Consider the following 14,953-nt stretch of genomic DNA (forward strand, 5'->3'; position numbering starts at 1 on the left):
AAATGCATTAAGTATGTTCTTACAGTTTCAAGGATGTGGCAGAAATTTAGTTCTCATTGTGGAAATTGAAATGGTGCTTAGATGTCTGAATTGATCAGTGTTTGCAAGGAAGTCACAGAGTAAACTCAAAATCTTCTGCCATAGCTCAGAGTGATTCATATTGTGTCAAAGTAATTGTTCCAACATTGGTGCTTTGAGAGTGAAATTAGTGGAAGAGTGAAATTTAACAGCCACCCAAGTAAAATCTACATGTGCTTTGGAACAGAATCATTAAAAACACCCAGGCTGTGAGGGACCTTTGAAAGTCATTGAGCAGGCTCTGATGTTTGCAGAAAAATGTTTCAGCACAGCATGGCTGTGCACATGGCGTTAGCAAAGCACTGAGGAAAGCAGGAGCCACTAGGGAATTTTCTGCAGGCATTTGTACAATCAAAGTACACCTGCTACTGCAGTCTGGATAGAGTGCAAGATAGAAACTTAAGATGTCAATAAAAACAAAGCCAAAATTAGCTTGTCATGTGATCTACATTGATCTATTAAAGCATTTCACTCTCACTTGGTATTAATAGGAATTAATAGGAAAAAGAAAGTATATCAGGTACACACTTGTATGTTTGCTTAAAATCTAACCAATGATACTTGGCTAGTCTAGTAGTAAAAGCAAAGTTACCTGAAATCTAGTTATAAGTCCCCTGAAATTCTTGCTCTGAGAGAGAAATCCCTTGTTTTCCACTAGCAATAAAATCAGAAAAGAAGGGATGCGGTTTGGCACGGCCATTTGGAAGGGCCAAGCTATAGAATGTAAGTGCAAGCTAAAGCTGCCTGGTGGTTTTTTGATTGTGTGTTTGACTGGGCTGGTCCATAGGTAATCCCATGATTTTGTGTATTCATTTTTATTCAGAGTAGTATGTCTGCTATCCATGAAAAGGTACAATTTAGCTTCGCATGTACTTGGCTCTCTCTGGTAGCTTTTTTTTTTTTTTTTTATTTTAATGAAATGCAAATTCTTCCTGACTAGATGCTGCTTTCCTATTCCTGGTAGTTCCCATGATACTTTGCTATTCCTCTGCTTTGCTCACATTCTTCATGATATTAGTATTTTTAAGTATCCAAGTACTACATTTCTCCTTCAGGGTTCATCATGTCTCTTAATAGAATTTTGTAACTGGTACTGCAAGACAAAAATTACATTGCTTTCTTTCAAGACCACTTAAGTTTTTAAGCAGAATTTTTCATGCTAGATTTGGAAAATTTGCTTCAGGAGGACAGTGTTCCATTCACCTCTCCTGATTCAAAATTGTTCTCTGTGATATTGCTCAATTCAAAGCATCAATTCAAATGGGGCACTGCTTAGAGGTACTTGGAATAAATTCCAGAATAGTGGTAAGACTTCTCCATTTGTGTGCCGCCTGATTTTGGGGAGATCAGACTACAATGGCAGCTCATCCATTTGTCATTGATGACATATCCACTAGGTCAGGACTTAAATGGTATCTATACAGAGTACCACTAGCAAGAACCACACAGTACCCAGCTTTTTAAGTCTGTTCTGCCCAAACCTGCCTGTTTAAGACATGTAACAAGTAACTGGATACTCTTTGTCCATCTGCTCTGTGAGCTGTCAGATAAGAAATAAGGTCTCTTAAGCATTTGTAATTATTTAATGTGAGTATGTTTAAAAGGTTTTTTCAGGGACTTCCCTATGTACTACTGAATCATACAGTAACAAATAGAAGTCCAGTTGATATATCCAAGCACTAAATATCTTCAGTTGTTTTTTCCTCTGGTACAGACGTGTGCATTCTGGTAGTTGAGAAGGAATGTAATGTAATAAAGGAGATTAAAATCTACAACTTTGACACATTAAATTCTGTAGTAATATTTTTCTGTGCAGACATTCTTCTTATGACTTTCTACTTTCTCTCAGTATTTCAAAGGGACGTTAGGATTACAACCAGGAGATTCTGCCCTCTTCATCAATGGACTTCTTATTGATTTAGACACCCAGGATATATTTAGGTAGGAATGTTGGTGGGTTGTTTTTGTTTTTTGGGTTTTTTTGAATAATTGTGTCAACACACAGGTTTTATTCTGGAGATAATAGACTGAGTCTCAGGGGATAAAACACTGTAAATTTTTAATTTGAAAAGCATCTTATATCTTTGTCAAGATTTGTTTCAATTACATGTAACTGAAATTACATCCAGATAACATGCTTTAGTTATCTTGATTTAATGTAGTTTTTGTAGAAATAGAATGTAATTGAATAGGTTTATGTTTTCTCACATTTCCTAGGGCTGTTAGAAATAGGTGATAATTAAGAAGTAATTGCACAGACATGGCAAAATTCTTTTATACCTTCCACTGTAAAGCCTTAGGTTAAGAGCAGGTTTTTTGCTGTGTCTTTAAAGGTCATCATTTTTTCTTTTCTTTCCAGTTTGATTGATGTCCTGCGCAATGAAGCCCGTGTTATGGAAGGCCTGCACAGCTTAGGAATTGAGGGGCTTTCATTGCACAATGTTCTGAAGTTGAACATCCAGCCCTCAGATTCCGACTATGCCGTGGACATCAGAAGTCCTGCAATTTCAGTGCGTGTGTTTTTGTGCTTTTTAGAAATGCTTTATTTGCCATGGGGCAGTGCATTCTTATGCTGTCAGGGGAATTTTCATCTCTGAAACTGCAATGAATTAAAAATGGAAAGTAGGACTATAAATCTAGTCAGCTCTTTTTAACAAGCTTAACTTTTGATTTATACAGTTCTGCTTGTAGTGTGGGATTTTAAATGCAGCCTCGTACTCAAGCAGGAGAACTGTAGATCATCTAAATGCCTTGGTTTTTTTCTTAGTGGATCAACAATCTTGAAGTTGACAGTCGGTATAATTCCTGGCCTTCCAACATGCAAGAACTGCTGCGTCCCACGTTTCCAGGCGTGATCAGACAAATCAGAAAAAACTTCCACAATTTTGTAAGTAGCAGTGTGGACTGGAAAGGAAATGTGCATTTTTTCAACAGCAGATTGTGCAACTTACCTACAGATATGCTGGATTCCTTGTCACTTAAATATCTTGAAGTAGGATGCTTTTCTACAAGGTTTTGTTCTAATCTTACTAGACAGTTATGGCTGAGATTCAGAAATTCTGGAGCATAATTCTTTGGCATCTATTGGATGCCAGGAATTGCTTCATCAGTAGAAAAATCTATCATCTGACAGGTGAGGGTTTGGTGTCTTTCAGCTTTCTGATAATACCTGAAGCAGGTGAATGAAATCCTTGAAGTTTGTTAATTAGTATCTTCTTAACAGGGTTAAGACCAACTTCAGTTGTTTCAGCTAGAAAACATTCTTGCAGTAGGATTTCAAATGATGATCATTGATCCTCAGCTTAATCCTTAGTGTTCTTTTAGCCTCAGGTAAACAAGGAGTTTGTAAGTTCTGTACGGTAGCTCTTGTCATGTGGCAGAGTAGCCCTATAGCAAATTCTTCTGATTAGTGGCAAATAAGGACTTGAACCACCTCAAGCTCTGGGAACATTGATATGTTACCTTTTTCTCCAGACTTCAGTACTTTAAACATTGAAATTATTAAATGAAAAGGCAAAACTTGGTATGAATAAATGGCCCTAGACTAATTCTGAGTGGCCTGGTTCCTTCTGAGTTTGGGCTTGCTCTCAGAATGTCTTAGCAGTGTGGGCTCTTCCAGGGGCTGAGAAGTAGTAAGTTGTGTTCCTCAGCTCTGACAAATGCCTGTCTCCCAGACACTTCTCAGTGCATGGATTTCTGTACACATGGAGGCACAAGCCTAGATGCAAGGGGATGCTGAGGTAAATAAAATGAGATAAGGCACATAAGGAGTCTGGTCTCTTCAGGTTAAAGGAGTGGTTTAGAGAGGGTATTTTGCACAGTAGACTTAGACTTCAGAGACTGTTATTTAGTGGACCTGATCTCCCTGATGGTGTATAAAATAATGCTAGTGATAATTTTGCACTGAGATGTGAATGAAGCTATCTCTAATCAAAACCCTACATTTCGACTTCTCAAGGGAATAGAAACTTTTCGTGTACAATTTACACACAGGTGCTGATAGTAGATCCTGTTCATGAGACTACAGCAGAATTACTGAACGTGGCAGAGATGTTCTTCAGTAACCACATCCCACTGAGGTAACTGCTGTGTTTTAGTGGAAATTTTTTTACATCAGTTTTATTTTTGTGACTTTTGACACTCCCCCCAGCTTAGTGTCATCTGCAAATTTGCTGATGGTGGACTCAATCCCCTCATCTAAATCATCTATAAAGATATTAAACAGAACTGAGCCCAGCACTGATCCCCTGGGGGACACCACTCGTGAGTGGCCGCCAATCTGGGCCCAGCCCTCCATCCAGATCCTAACCCAGCACAGTTCTCCTGTCTAAGCTGTGGGCTGACAGCTTTTTCAGGAGAATGCTATGGGATTCTGCAGTCTCTGAATATTTTAATTGAAATGCTTCTGTGGTGCTTTCTTCTGATCACAAGAGAGACGACTTCTTAGACCACCCCTAGAGTCATACAATCATGGACTCATAGCTGACAATTGAATGAAGAGTTAATTGTTTATTAGTATAACAGATGCCTGATCTGAGGATTTGTTTGTTTGCAGGATAGGACTAGTCTTTGTGGTTAATGATGCAGAAGATGTTGATGGACTTCAGGATCCTGGTGTTGCCCTCCTCAGGGTATACAATTATGTGGCACAAGAAATGGACAATAATTATGCTTTCCAGACTATCATGTCTGTAAGTAATCATTTAAAAGAGAAACTTATGTTTTAATATTTCCCTGCATGAAAGATTATGTTAATGGGCTAATATGTAGCTAATGAAAGAGTTTTAATTTTTTTTTTCATTTGGTTAGTATTTAGAGTATCTCTGAATACTGGTACCACACAATACATCGTCCTCTGTGAAGTGCTTCTGACCTAGCTTTAACAAGTGAGACTAGATCTAAATGTGACACTTCACAATTTTGCCATTGAGTTCTAATCTCTCTCTCTGCTATATCTCTTCAATATTATAATTGTTTTGAACAGTTCCTGCTGTATACTTTTACCACATCAAAGGATTGTGTAGATGCATTTTGCAGTTTGACATTGAGCTGGGACATACTGTAACATTAAACTGCTAGTGACCTGAAGACAATTACTTTTATTCCCATTTTTTGGGGTATATATTTGTAACTCAAACTCTTGTGTCTCCAAGAGGGAAACAGTTACCTACTTTACATGTAAGGTCTGTTGTATTGTTTGTAAGCATTTCTTGAGTTCTGACAGGAAGAGTAGCTCTTTGGGTATGCTTCACTTGAACCTTTTTTCACCTAAGCACTATTTTTCCCCATCAAATACCTTTTCTAATTAAAAATGCAAGTTATTATTTAAAGAAAAACATGATATTTACCTTATTCCAATCTCACTGGAGTGACTGTGAGATAAAGCAATATAATTGTAAGAGCTACAAGTGCTTAGGAGCTATTATGGCAGCTAATAAATATGAAAATATGTTTTGCGATCTGGCTGTTAATGCCTTCTTATAAATACTGGAATACAGGTGAAAGGTCAATTTACCTTTAATAAGGACAGAAGCTTTACGGCTGCAGCTGTTAACTTGTGTTTGTATTTCCCTCTCAGATATATAATAAAGTAAAAACAGGAGAGAAGCTGAAAGTGGAGCACGTGGTTAGTGTTCTTGAGAAACAGTATCCATATATGGAAGTCAACAGCATTCTGGGAATTGATTCTGCCTATGATAAGAATAGAAAGGTAAGAATTCAGGAAACAGATTTTTTTCACTTTTTTTTTTGCTTCATCACTGCTTTGAAAATATCGTTCACGTAATTACCTTGGTTGGAAAAGACCTTTGAGATCATAGAGTCCAACCGTAACCTAGCACTGACAAGACCTTAAACTAAGTCATATCCCTGAGCACTATGTCTACATAACTCTTAAATCCCTCCAGGGATGGTGAGTCCACCACTGCTTTGGGTAGCCTGTTCAAATGCCTGATAACCCTTTAGGTGAAGAAATTCTCCCTGTAAAGAAGAAATTCTCCAATGTAAACCTCCCCAGATGCAACTCAAGTCCATTACTTGTCATTTCATTGAACAGACCAATCCCCACCTCTTCACAACCTCCTCTCAGGTAGTTGTGGAGAGTGATAATGTCTCCCCTCAGCTGCTGCTTCTCCAGCCTAAACAACCCCATCTCCCTCAGCCACTCCTCCTAAAATGTGAGCTCCAGACTCTTCGTCAGCTTCCTTGCCCTTCTTTGGACACACTCCAGCAGCTCAACGTCCTTTCTGTAGTGAGGAGCTGTACAGTACTCAAGATGCAGCTTCACCCTGGCCTAGCACAGGGGTAATGTCACCTCCCTGCTCCTGCTGGCCATATTGTTCCTGATACTGACCAGGATGCTGCTGGCCCTCTTGGCCACCTGGGTGCACTAGATTATATACTAAATGTAATATATTGTACTATAAATTTTTAATAATCTATACATATAGTACCAGAACCAAGATAACTTCCTTGTGACTCGTAAGTCATACTTTCCCTCTGGTATGCAGTAGAGTTCAAAATTGCTTGAAAGAAATCAAGATGATGGAATGGTTTGTAAGAAAACCTAAATGTCAGGGAGGGATTGGTGTGGGTTTTCTTCATTGGTATTTGGATACTACATGAGATAAAGTTATGTCTTTCCTATAGCAAGGCATTCAACAATCTTCCTCAAATAATTTCTGAAAATATTTTTAGGATTGATATTTTTCTGTATGGAGAAAACTGGAGAAGCAAATCACTATTGGATCACATCAATATGAGATGAAGCAGATTCCCTTTGGGGTTCTGTGGGAGGGGATGTTTGTTTTTGTTGAATATTATAAAACAAGGAATGAAAATTCTGACTGCAGTAGCTCTGTAACACAGATGATACTGCCTATATGTAGGAATGCAGTCAGAATTTTATAAATAGGCTTGTATGTACACGTGCTTTCCATCTTCTGATGTGGGAGAGTGAAGGGAAAAGCATTCTGAGGAAATCAAAACCACTAGAAGTAAGGCAGATACTTTTATATCAAAGAAGAGGCCTTTTCAGTGCATATGCTAGAACTATAGCATATGGTTCACAAAGAAACAAAAAGCAACAATGTCCCCTCCCTTTCAGAAACTCCTAACACATGCAAAGTGCTCTCCTCCAGAAGACCTGAGATGCCACTCTGGAGGACTCTTTCAGCTGGTGCAACCAAATCCAAAAACATTGCAAAGCCTTTGAGCAAGGAAGGAAGCCTTTAGAAAGAGCTTCACTTCTGTCCAAAGGACACACCTTACAGAAACACTGAACACTCTTAAGTGTGAGCTGAGCTTTGTGTCCTTACAATGTCTTGAAAGCCTGCAACAAGAACCTCTTAACAGTAGGATCTGATTAACTTACATGCATAACAGAGTATCAGTAGTGATGGTGCATTTTGTAGAGGTTATTTGAAATGGGGAGATCTGTCTTGACAGAGTAACCCCCCCCCGACAAGCAAATGTTTTTTCACAAGTTTAAGAAACATGTTCTTAAAGAACAAAAAGAAAAAAACTCCACCATGTCTTATGTTACAACTATCAGTGCTTGCATTGCATTCACTTCTATGTGCAAAGATTTCCTGCAGTGCATCTTTTGCTATTACCAGGAAGTGCTCATTGGAATGAATGTATTTGAGGTGTGACCTAATGGAATATTTTTGCACTTCTGTAATATAAAGTAACTTTTTTTGCTTTGAAACTGAAAGACAAGGACATCTTGTGCATATAGGATACAGGAAGTGTTTTACGTGCTGCACAAGATTATTATTCTGTGCATCATATAAAAGCTGGAAGGAGGCCTTAGTGTGTTTGGGATAGACTTGTGTGGCTATTCCATGAAAATATTTTGAACCATTGTTGGTTGGTGATGGAATATGGTAAAGCAACTTCTTTCCCTGTATTTAGGCAGCCAGAGGTTACTATGAGCAAACAGGTGTAGGTCCTCTCCCTGTTGTGCTGTTCAATGGAATACCTTTTCAAAAAGACCAGCTGGATCCTGATGACCTAGAAACTGTGACAATGCACAAAATCCTGGAAACCACAGGCATCTTCCAGCGAGCCATGTACCTGGTAGGTGCTGAGTTAATCTGTGATTTAGGAGAGAAACAAGATTTGGAAAAACTGACTCAAAACTCCCTGAATATAAAATACAGAAGACAGCTTAACTTGCATACTTTCTTGTTTTGTTTTAGTTTGTTTTGGGGTCTTCTTTGTGGCAGTTTTGATGGGATTTTTTCCTTTGATTTGGTCTTTTTTAAGTTATTGAAAGCAAATGTAGGTGTGAAATAACAAGTGTGATTTCTTTCTTCTTCAGGGTGAATTATCTAATGACCAAGATGTGGTTGAATATATCATGAACCAGCCTAATGTTGTTCCAAGAATTAATTCAAGGATCTTAACATCTGACAGAGAGTACCTAGATCTGACAGGAATGAGTAAGGGATGATTTTAATTGCATTATATACCTGGAGTATCCACGTCAAAGATTTTTGCTATCCCAATGGAAAGCTCTAATTGCAAAGCAATAACAGCACCCTGAGTGAGGTTCTAGCCCTCGTGCTAGGGAAGGTGTTCTGTACAGTAACAACATGAATGTCTGCTGATTTTCTAAAACAGGAGCTGGGTTTGATTTTATACAACTCTTTAGGGGAATATTACTCATGAAGTTGAGAAATTAGCAATGGTAGCAAAAGCCAAGAACTGTCATACGATGCACAAAGCAAAAGCTTGGTTCTTATTTCTAACATTCTTTTGAGAAGAGATTGACAGTCATCTCTGGAATTACTTAAGATTTGCTGTGTCATATACTTCCATATATGTCAGCAGAACATTTCATGGCTATGTGTGTTAACACCCAATGCAGTGACTTTGCAGTACAGTGACAGTGTCGCAAAAACCTTTTCTGAGTTTCTTGAAAAATAAAACCAAAGTGGATGTGTTATTTGTAGAAATTAACTTCAACTGAGTGAGACTTGAACAACTGTTTCAACAGACAATGAGTCCATATATCAAATACACAGTGTAGTCACTAGTGTAGCTTATGAAACAACAAAAATCTATTCCCCAGCATATTATATATTAACAGTGGAAATGAGACACCAAAAGCAGTATCATATGGAATAGAATGGAATGTGTTCTTAATATTTGGGTAACAGTAGTGATTTTTCCTTCATTTTACATGGAAGAGTTTGATTTGGCATCTAATGCTTTTTCTCCTCTTTTCAGATAACTTTTATGTGGATGACTTTGCTCGATTTGCCATGTTGGATTCCAAGGATAAGACAGCTGCTGTCACAAACAGCATGACCTACTTAACAAAGAAAGGTAACATCTGCAGTGGATTATGAACCCAAATATACTCCTAGTGTTTTTCCAAGTGCACGTGAAGTACTCTGCACACACACTGAGCTTTGTTTAGGCTTACAAAGAATGGTACAATCTTAAGGGTTAAAAAGAAATACTTTTTTATAAAGCATGGCATCAACCTGGAACAAGAATGCTCCCCCCATTTAAGCCCTGCTTTCAATTACTAATGAAGTCCCACCTAGCCTGCTCTTGCTGTATTGGTAAGGACCACCAGAAATGCAAGGATGTCAGCTTTGACCCTGCAGGGACACTGACTTAGAAAATACAAAAGGCATCTAGCTCTCTGTCTCATAATTCAAAACTACTAAAGTTACATGGAATCAGAAGAACTCTGACTGTTATATAAACAACACCCGTTGTGGTCTGTGCCTAGCTTTATTGCTTTAGTGCACATATTGCTTTTTCAATGATAGTATTGTTTCATTTCAGTTATACATAAAGCCTCCCATTAGTTTTAAAACTCAGCTATACTTCTCAAAGTAAGAAATACATGCACAGACATAAAACAGAAGTTACCAGGTCTTTCCTACTTCTGTTTCAGTTAGGAACCATAAGTAAACTGCTGCCATTTGAACCAATTCCTCTTGTTCTGTCTGTCTTCTGTACAAGATCCATTCTTCTCTGTTTTCTATCGCAAGTTTCCCCAGTCCTATCTCACCCCACTGCCACCTGCATGCACTGCCTGAAGTGTTCCCATTGCACCTCCTGTCTTGTGTTTGCCTGTGGTTTGTGTTCAGTCACTCAGGCCTGGAAAAGCTTCTTGTTTTCCCTTTGTGGAGTATTACTTAGACCTGGACCTCTGCATCCTCATTTGAAGGTGTGCATTAATTTGCAATCCTGTATCTTGACTATTTTGGGTCACTGCCCCTTCTGTCACTGAAGTTATTTAGTAACTGGTATCTGTTTACAGTAATGCTGTAAAGATGTTATTTTCTAAAGTAATAGGGAAGTTACATCAGCAGTACTGAAATATCACTGAAATATCATACCAGTTTTTAAAGAGGGAAGATAACAGGAACTGTTAACATCCAAGTCATAACGGTGTGGCAGTTTTTGCAAATGGTCCTCGTAATGATGCCATCAGGTTAGGGTATGAGACTGGTAACATGTAGTCTAGTTAGTGCTGTAGCATCTAAGAAAGCATCAATCTATTTGAAGGGAAGAGAAGGTCCAAGCTTATTCTAATAGAAGTATCACAAACTTGTTGTGTGTTGGATTTGAGTTTTAGTTATTCACTTCTGCCCCATGCAGTGCTGCAGCTTCTTGATGTCCATTGGGATTACTATAAAATGATTAATGTCTCTCTCCTTTCCCCCTTCTCTTTCTGCTTTTTGACCAGGAATGTCTTCCAAGGAGATCTATGGTAACTCATGCTTTAGCATTTCATATGTTGTTGTTCTGGGAGCTTTCTGGTTCCTTTATAACAATGGCTTTAGAACCAGCAGGAACTGAAGAAAGCTCTTTAAATGCATGTTTGGTTCAGCACTTTTTTCTCTATACAAAAAACCTGATTTTTTGAACTAACAGCTTCAGTAGAAAGAAGCGATATGTGTGTACCATAGCTGGAATCTGTAAGTTATTTATAGGTTCTTTTGTAATTTCTAAATTTAAAAAATAGCAAGATAAAAAAATATTTTTTTTAAAAAGCGTCCAGCTTAGAAATAGTGATGCATGCTGTCCCATGTCAGTTTTCTGACATAATATACCATACTATTTTCTTGCCAGACTTCATGGCTCAGCTTCGGGCATATCTCCCCTGTGTAATTTTTGGGGTTTTTTTTTTTTTTTGAAACCTTTGCATGTGCATCATATTTCTCCTCTAAATGAGAATAAACTGAAGCTTTCCTTTCCTTCAACCTCAAATTTCTCCCATGATTTTCTTTTTTTTTTTTTTTTTTTTTTTTAATTGCAGATGATTCCTTTGTTAGACCAGTTACTTTTTGGATTGTTGGTGACTTTGATAAGCCTTCAGGGAGGCAATTACTGTATGATGCCATTAAACATCAGGTAGGTAATGATTTCACCAGAATGGGTCAGCAATGCTAACAAAGCAGTAGGCAGAGGCTTGAAAAACACAGGATTTTCTTCCTGTTGCTTGAGCTGAGCAAATTGGTTTTCCCTGCTGTATCTCTAATATCCAGCCTCATCTTGTTTGTAGAAGTTTTAAAACAATAAAGAAAAGATGTTCTTCTAAGCCCATGGTTCCAAACTGAAAGTTTCCATTTGCAGATGAATTCAAACATTGTGTTCTGCTCTGTCTCATTTGCTCCAGGGAGATAACTGAATCATAAAAATATATATAGCTTACTCCTGAGTTATTGTTTTGCCAGATGGAGCAGTGGCCATGGTCCTTTCTCTCTTATATAGCACAGTATTATTTGGAAGATTCCTGTTGCAGTGGTGCTTAATCATAAAAGCTTGATGCCAAATTAATTTATCTTTTTAATGTTGTGGTTTTATTTACCTGATTTGGAATCTGGTTTTCTGGTTAAGTAGTATGAAGGTTTTGGTATAGTTTATTAAAATAGACTTCTCAGCTAAGTCATACCTGAAATCTAAAACTTTCCTAATGCATATTTTTTGTTAAACACAGAAATCCAGCAATAATGTTCGAATTAGCATGATTAATAACCCCAGTGAGGATCCAAATAGCCAGAATACACGTGTTGCTAGAGCCATATGGGCAGCTCTACAGACACAAACCTCAAATAATGCCAAAAACTTCATCACCAAAATGGCAAAAGAAGAAACTGCAAAGACACTAGAGGCAGGAGCTGACATCTTAGAATTTGCTGTTGGGGTAAGTGTGTTTGCTGGGGTTTACAATGGTTGGATACTCACTTGTTCTTCTGATGTATTTTTTTAGTTAACAGTAGACAGTATCACTGCTGGGTTTGGTGGTGATGGCTTTTTTTGCTCTGGAGGGAATCTAAAAATTAAGTATATCTTCCTACATATTAAAGCTATGTAACTTTGAAAAGTCAAAAGAAATGCAGGTCCAGGGATCTGTTTAAGTGAAGCAGTTGTCTTGAGGAGTGAAGAGAGAATGATAGTCTTCTTAAGCAGCTGAGGAAAAAGAATTAAGTTTTTCAAAGTAGGTTTAAAAAAGTTAGACAAGAATCACTGAAGAACTGAAGGGTTGAACAATTCATGTAGCAACAATTACCAGGGCTTGTGACCCTTCACATCATAAGGTGGGATAATGTTTGAAGGTGAGAGGTGAGAATTAGGATTAAGATCATGAAGAAAAGAGGCCTGGGGATACTTTTTAGCAAAATACAAAGATGTTATTGAATGGAAACAAAAAAGGTGCATTTAAAAAAGTGTGCAGATGTGTACTTTTCTTTCCATTTCAGTGTCAAATATTCTTTTCTTTCAGGGTATGGATATCGGTATTTTCAAAGAAGCCTTTGAATCTCCCAAGGTGGATTTTATTCTTTCCCATGCTGTATATTGCAGAGATGTTCTAAAGCTGAAGAAGGGGCAGAGGGCTGTGATCAGCAATGGAAGGGTGAGATCAATCAGCAGACAGTAAGAGATACTCCACAGGGGGGAAGGAAGGAGACCCTGTGCAGTAGAGTCTGAGGACCAGCCACAGAGTGTCAGCAAGATTTAGGGCCGCTTCCAATTTGATTTGTTTAGATCCACAGTGACCTGTTGGTTGTACTGTCAGCTGTGCAGTCAGCTATTGGTGTTTTGCACCATTTCAGATCTCTCAGTAAGTCATTTTCATGTTGGCAGTGAATTGAGGCTAGAGATGGAAAGGGATGATATATTTCAAAGACTCTGCTCCTTCAGTTCATTTGGCAAAATGCTGCTGTCTGTCCCTGATCAAGGTGTCTTGGTCTGTTCCAGCAGCTCTTTTTACATAGGTCAGGCAAATGATGTTACAGTAGCACTTCACTGAAATGATGCATTTTGTCTTATTCTGGGACTCTTAGCTCTAAATAGCTGGATTTTCCTGTTAAACTCTGCTGTCATTGACATAAATGTCAGCCTAAACAGTCAATACCCACTGAGATTGAGCTGGCATATTTAATTAACACATCTTTGAGTTGCAGTCTTTGCCTAATAATGCTGATTTTGCTTTCTTTGTAGATTATTGGCCCATTAGAAGATGGAGAGATGTTCAATCAGGATGATTTCCATCTCCTTGAGAATATCATACTAAAGACATCAGGACAGAAAATCAAATCTCAGATTCATCAGCTGGGATTTGAAGAAGATCTGTAAGTAAACGTGAAGAGGCTTACAAAAAAAGTGGTGGTACTCTGATAAAGGGACTTTCTGCATCCTGGATAGGTGCTATAAACAAAGATGAACGTGTTTGTTTAGTCAAGGCCCAGCTGTTCAGAGGGGCAAATGAGAAAGAAAAAAGACATATGCTATCTTTATTGTCTTTAGAATGACTTTTTTGTAGTTCACAATATTCTGGAGATGTGGATCTGCAAGTGTATCCCCCAGACTCAGGGAGCCCTTTTGAGAGCAGCCCTTGCTATAGTACTGTGCTCAGGAGTTGAGCATTCCTGAGTTTTTACCTGTACCTAGTAGCAACCTGCCATGACTGGTCTGCTGCCTTGTAACCAAAGCTGGAGGAACTGTGTTGGCTGGAGCCTTGCTGGCAAGCAGCAATAAAATGGGGAAGTGCCCCAGTCTATGGGAATTTACTATAGAACCATGCAAATGAACCTGGAACAGGGAATGTGTTGGCACTTGTTGAGATGGTCCCTGGATCTCAGCAGTGTGGGCAGCAACAGCTGCTGTCTTACCTGACAGGTTCAGGATGTGGTTTCTAGGGTTGGCCAGGGGAGGTAAACAGGGGAGCTTAACACACAAAGTGTGAGGGGGGTGATGCATTCTGCAGGGGCTGGCCAGATTCTTTGCTGTGTTCAGCTGGATGAAGTTTCATTCAAGGTTTAATGGACTCTGCCTGGTGACAGCTTTGCCAGCAGAGGAGATGTCTGTGTGCAGAGAAGAACTGTTAGCTGCTGTGGGATGTGTTATGAAGTGGAATAAGTTGCTGCACTGTATTACATTTATTTTTGAAAATGCTTTCTGCACCGGATTACCTTTCTGCTCCTCTAAATGGGACAAAGCCTTATTTTTTTGTCAATATAAAAACCTTCAGACTTCTTATATTTTTCCCCCAGCTAAATCTTTTTGACATGCTGTTCTAAACCATTTACCTCCAATAGTCAGAGTTTCATAATTCACATGTAGGATTACTATGGTATTGATTTAAAAGCAGAAGGAAGGAAAGATAATGAGGCAGTGGATATGCTTTCTGAATCTGTTTGCAGTTCAGCTAAGTACTGCTTGTCCTATTGATAGAAAAGTTATTTTAGTAATACATTTTACTGTCACTACTACAGACTCATGTAAACTGCTTTTAAGTTTGTAAAGAGAAACAACAGAAAAAGAGGTAGAGATAAGAAAATGAAAATCATAGTTCTGGATAATTATTGCAAACAGCACAGAGTTGAACTACTGAAAAGTTAAG

General features: G+C 38.4%; 1 protein-coding gene across 5 annotated transcripts in view; it reads left to right on the forward strand.

Moving 5' to 3' along the window:
* UGGT1 (UDP-glucose glycoprotein glucosyltransferase 1) overlaps positions 1-14,953 on the forward strand; it is a 42,674-nt gene that overhangs the window by 13,973 nt on the left and 13,748 nt on the right. For 3 of the 5 annotated variants that reach the window (XM_071752081.1, XM_071752076.1, XM_071752080.1), the window contains 14 exons: positions 1,928-2,019; positions 2,438-2,588; positions 2,846-2,965; positions 4,072-4,157; positions 4,634-4,769; positions 5,657-5,788; positions 7,993-8,157; positions 8,402-8,522; positions 9,313-9,411; positions 10,793-10,816; positions 11,366-11,460; positions 12,047-12,253; positions 12,833-12,964; positions 13,552-13,682. In XM_071752081.1, the coding sequence (XP_071608182.1) occupies positions 1,928-2,019; positions 2,438-2,588; positions 2,846-2,965; positions 4,072-4,157; positions 4,634-4,769; positions 5,657-5,788; positions 7,993-8,157; positions 8,402-8,522; positions 9,313-9,411; positions 10,793-10,816; positions 11,366-11,460; positions 12,047-12,253; positions 12,833-12,964; positions 13,552-13,682 (1,691 nt within the window). The remainder of the gene's footprint in view (positions 1-1,927; positions 2,020-2,437; positions 2,589-2,845; positions 2,966-4,071; positions 4,158-4,633; positions 4,770-5,656; positions 5,789-7,992; positions 8,158-8,401; positions 8,523-9,312; positions 9,412-10,792; positions 10,817-11,365; positions 11,461-12,046; positions 12,254-12,832; positions 12,965-13,551; positions 13,683-14,953) is intronic. The other 2 variants (XM_071752078.1, XM_071752077.1) reach the window with 1 other exon arrangement.

This window comes from Heliangelus exortis, chromosome 9, assembly GCF_036169615.1.
Source record: "Heliangelus exortis chromosome 9, bHelExo1.hap1, whole genome shotgun sequence".
Lineage (NCBI taxonomy): Eukaryota > Metazoa > Chordata > Aves > Apodiformes > Trochilidae > Heliangelus > Heliangelus exortis.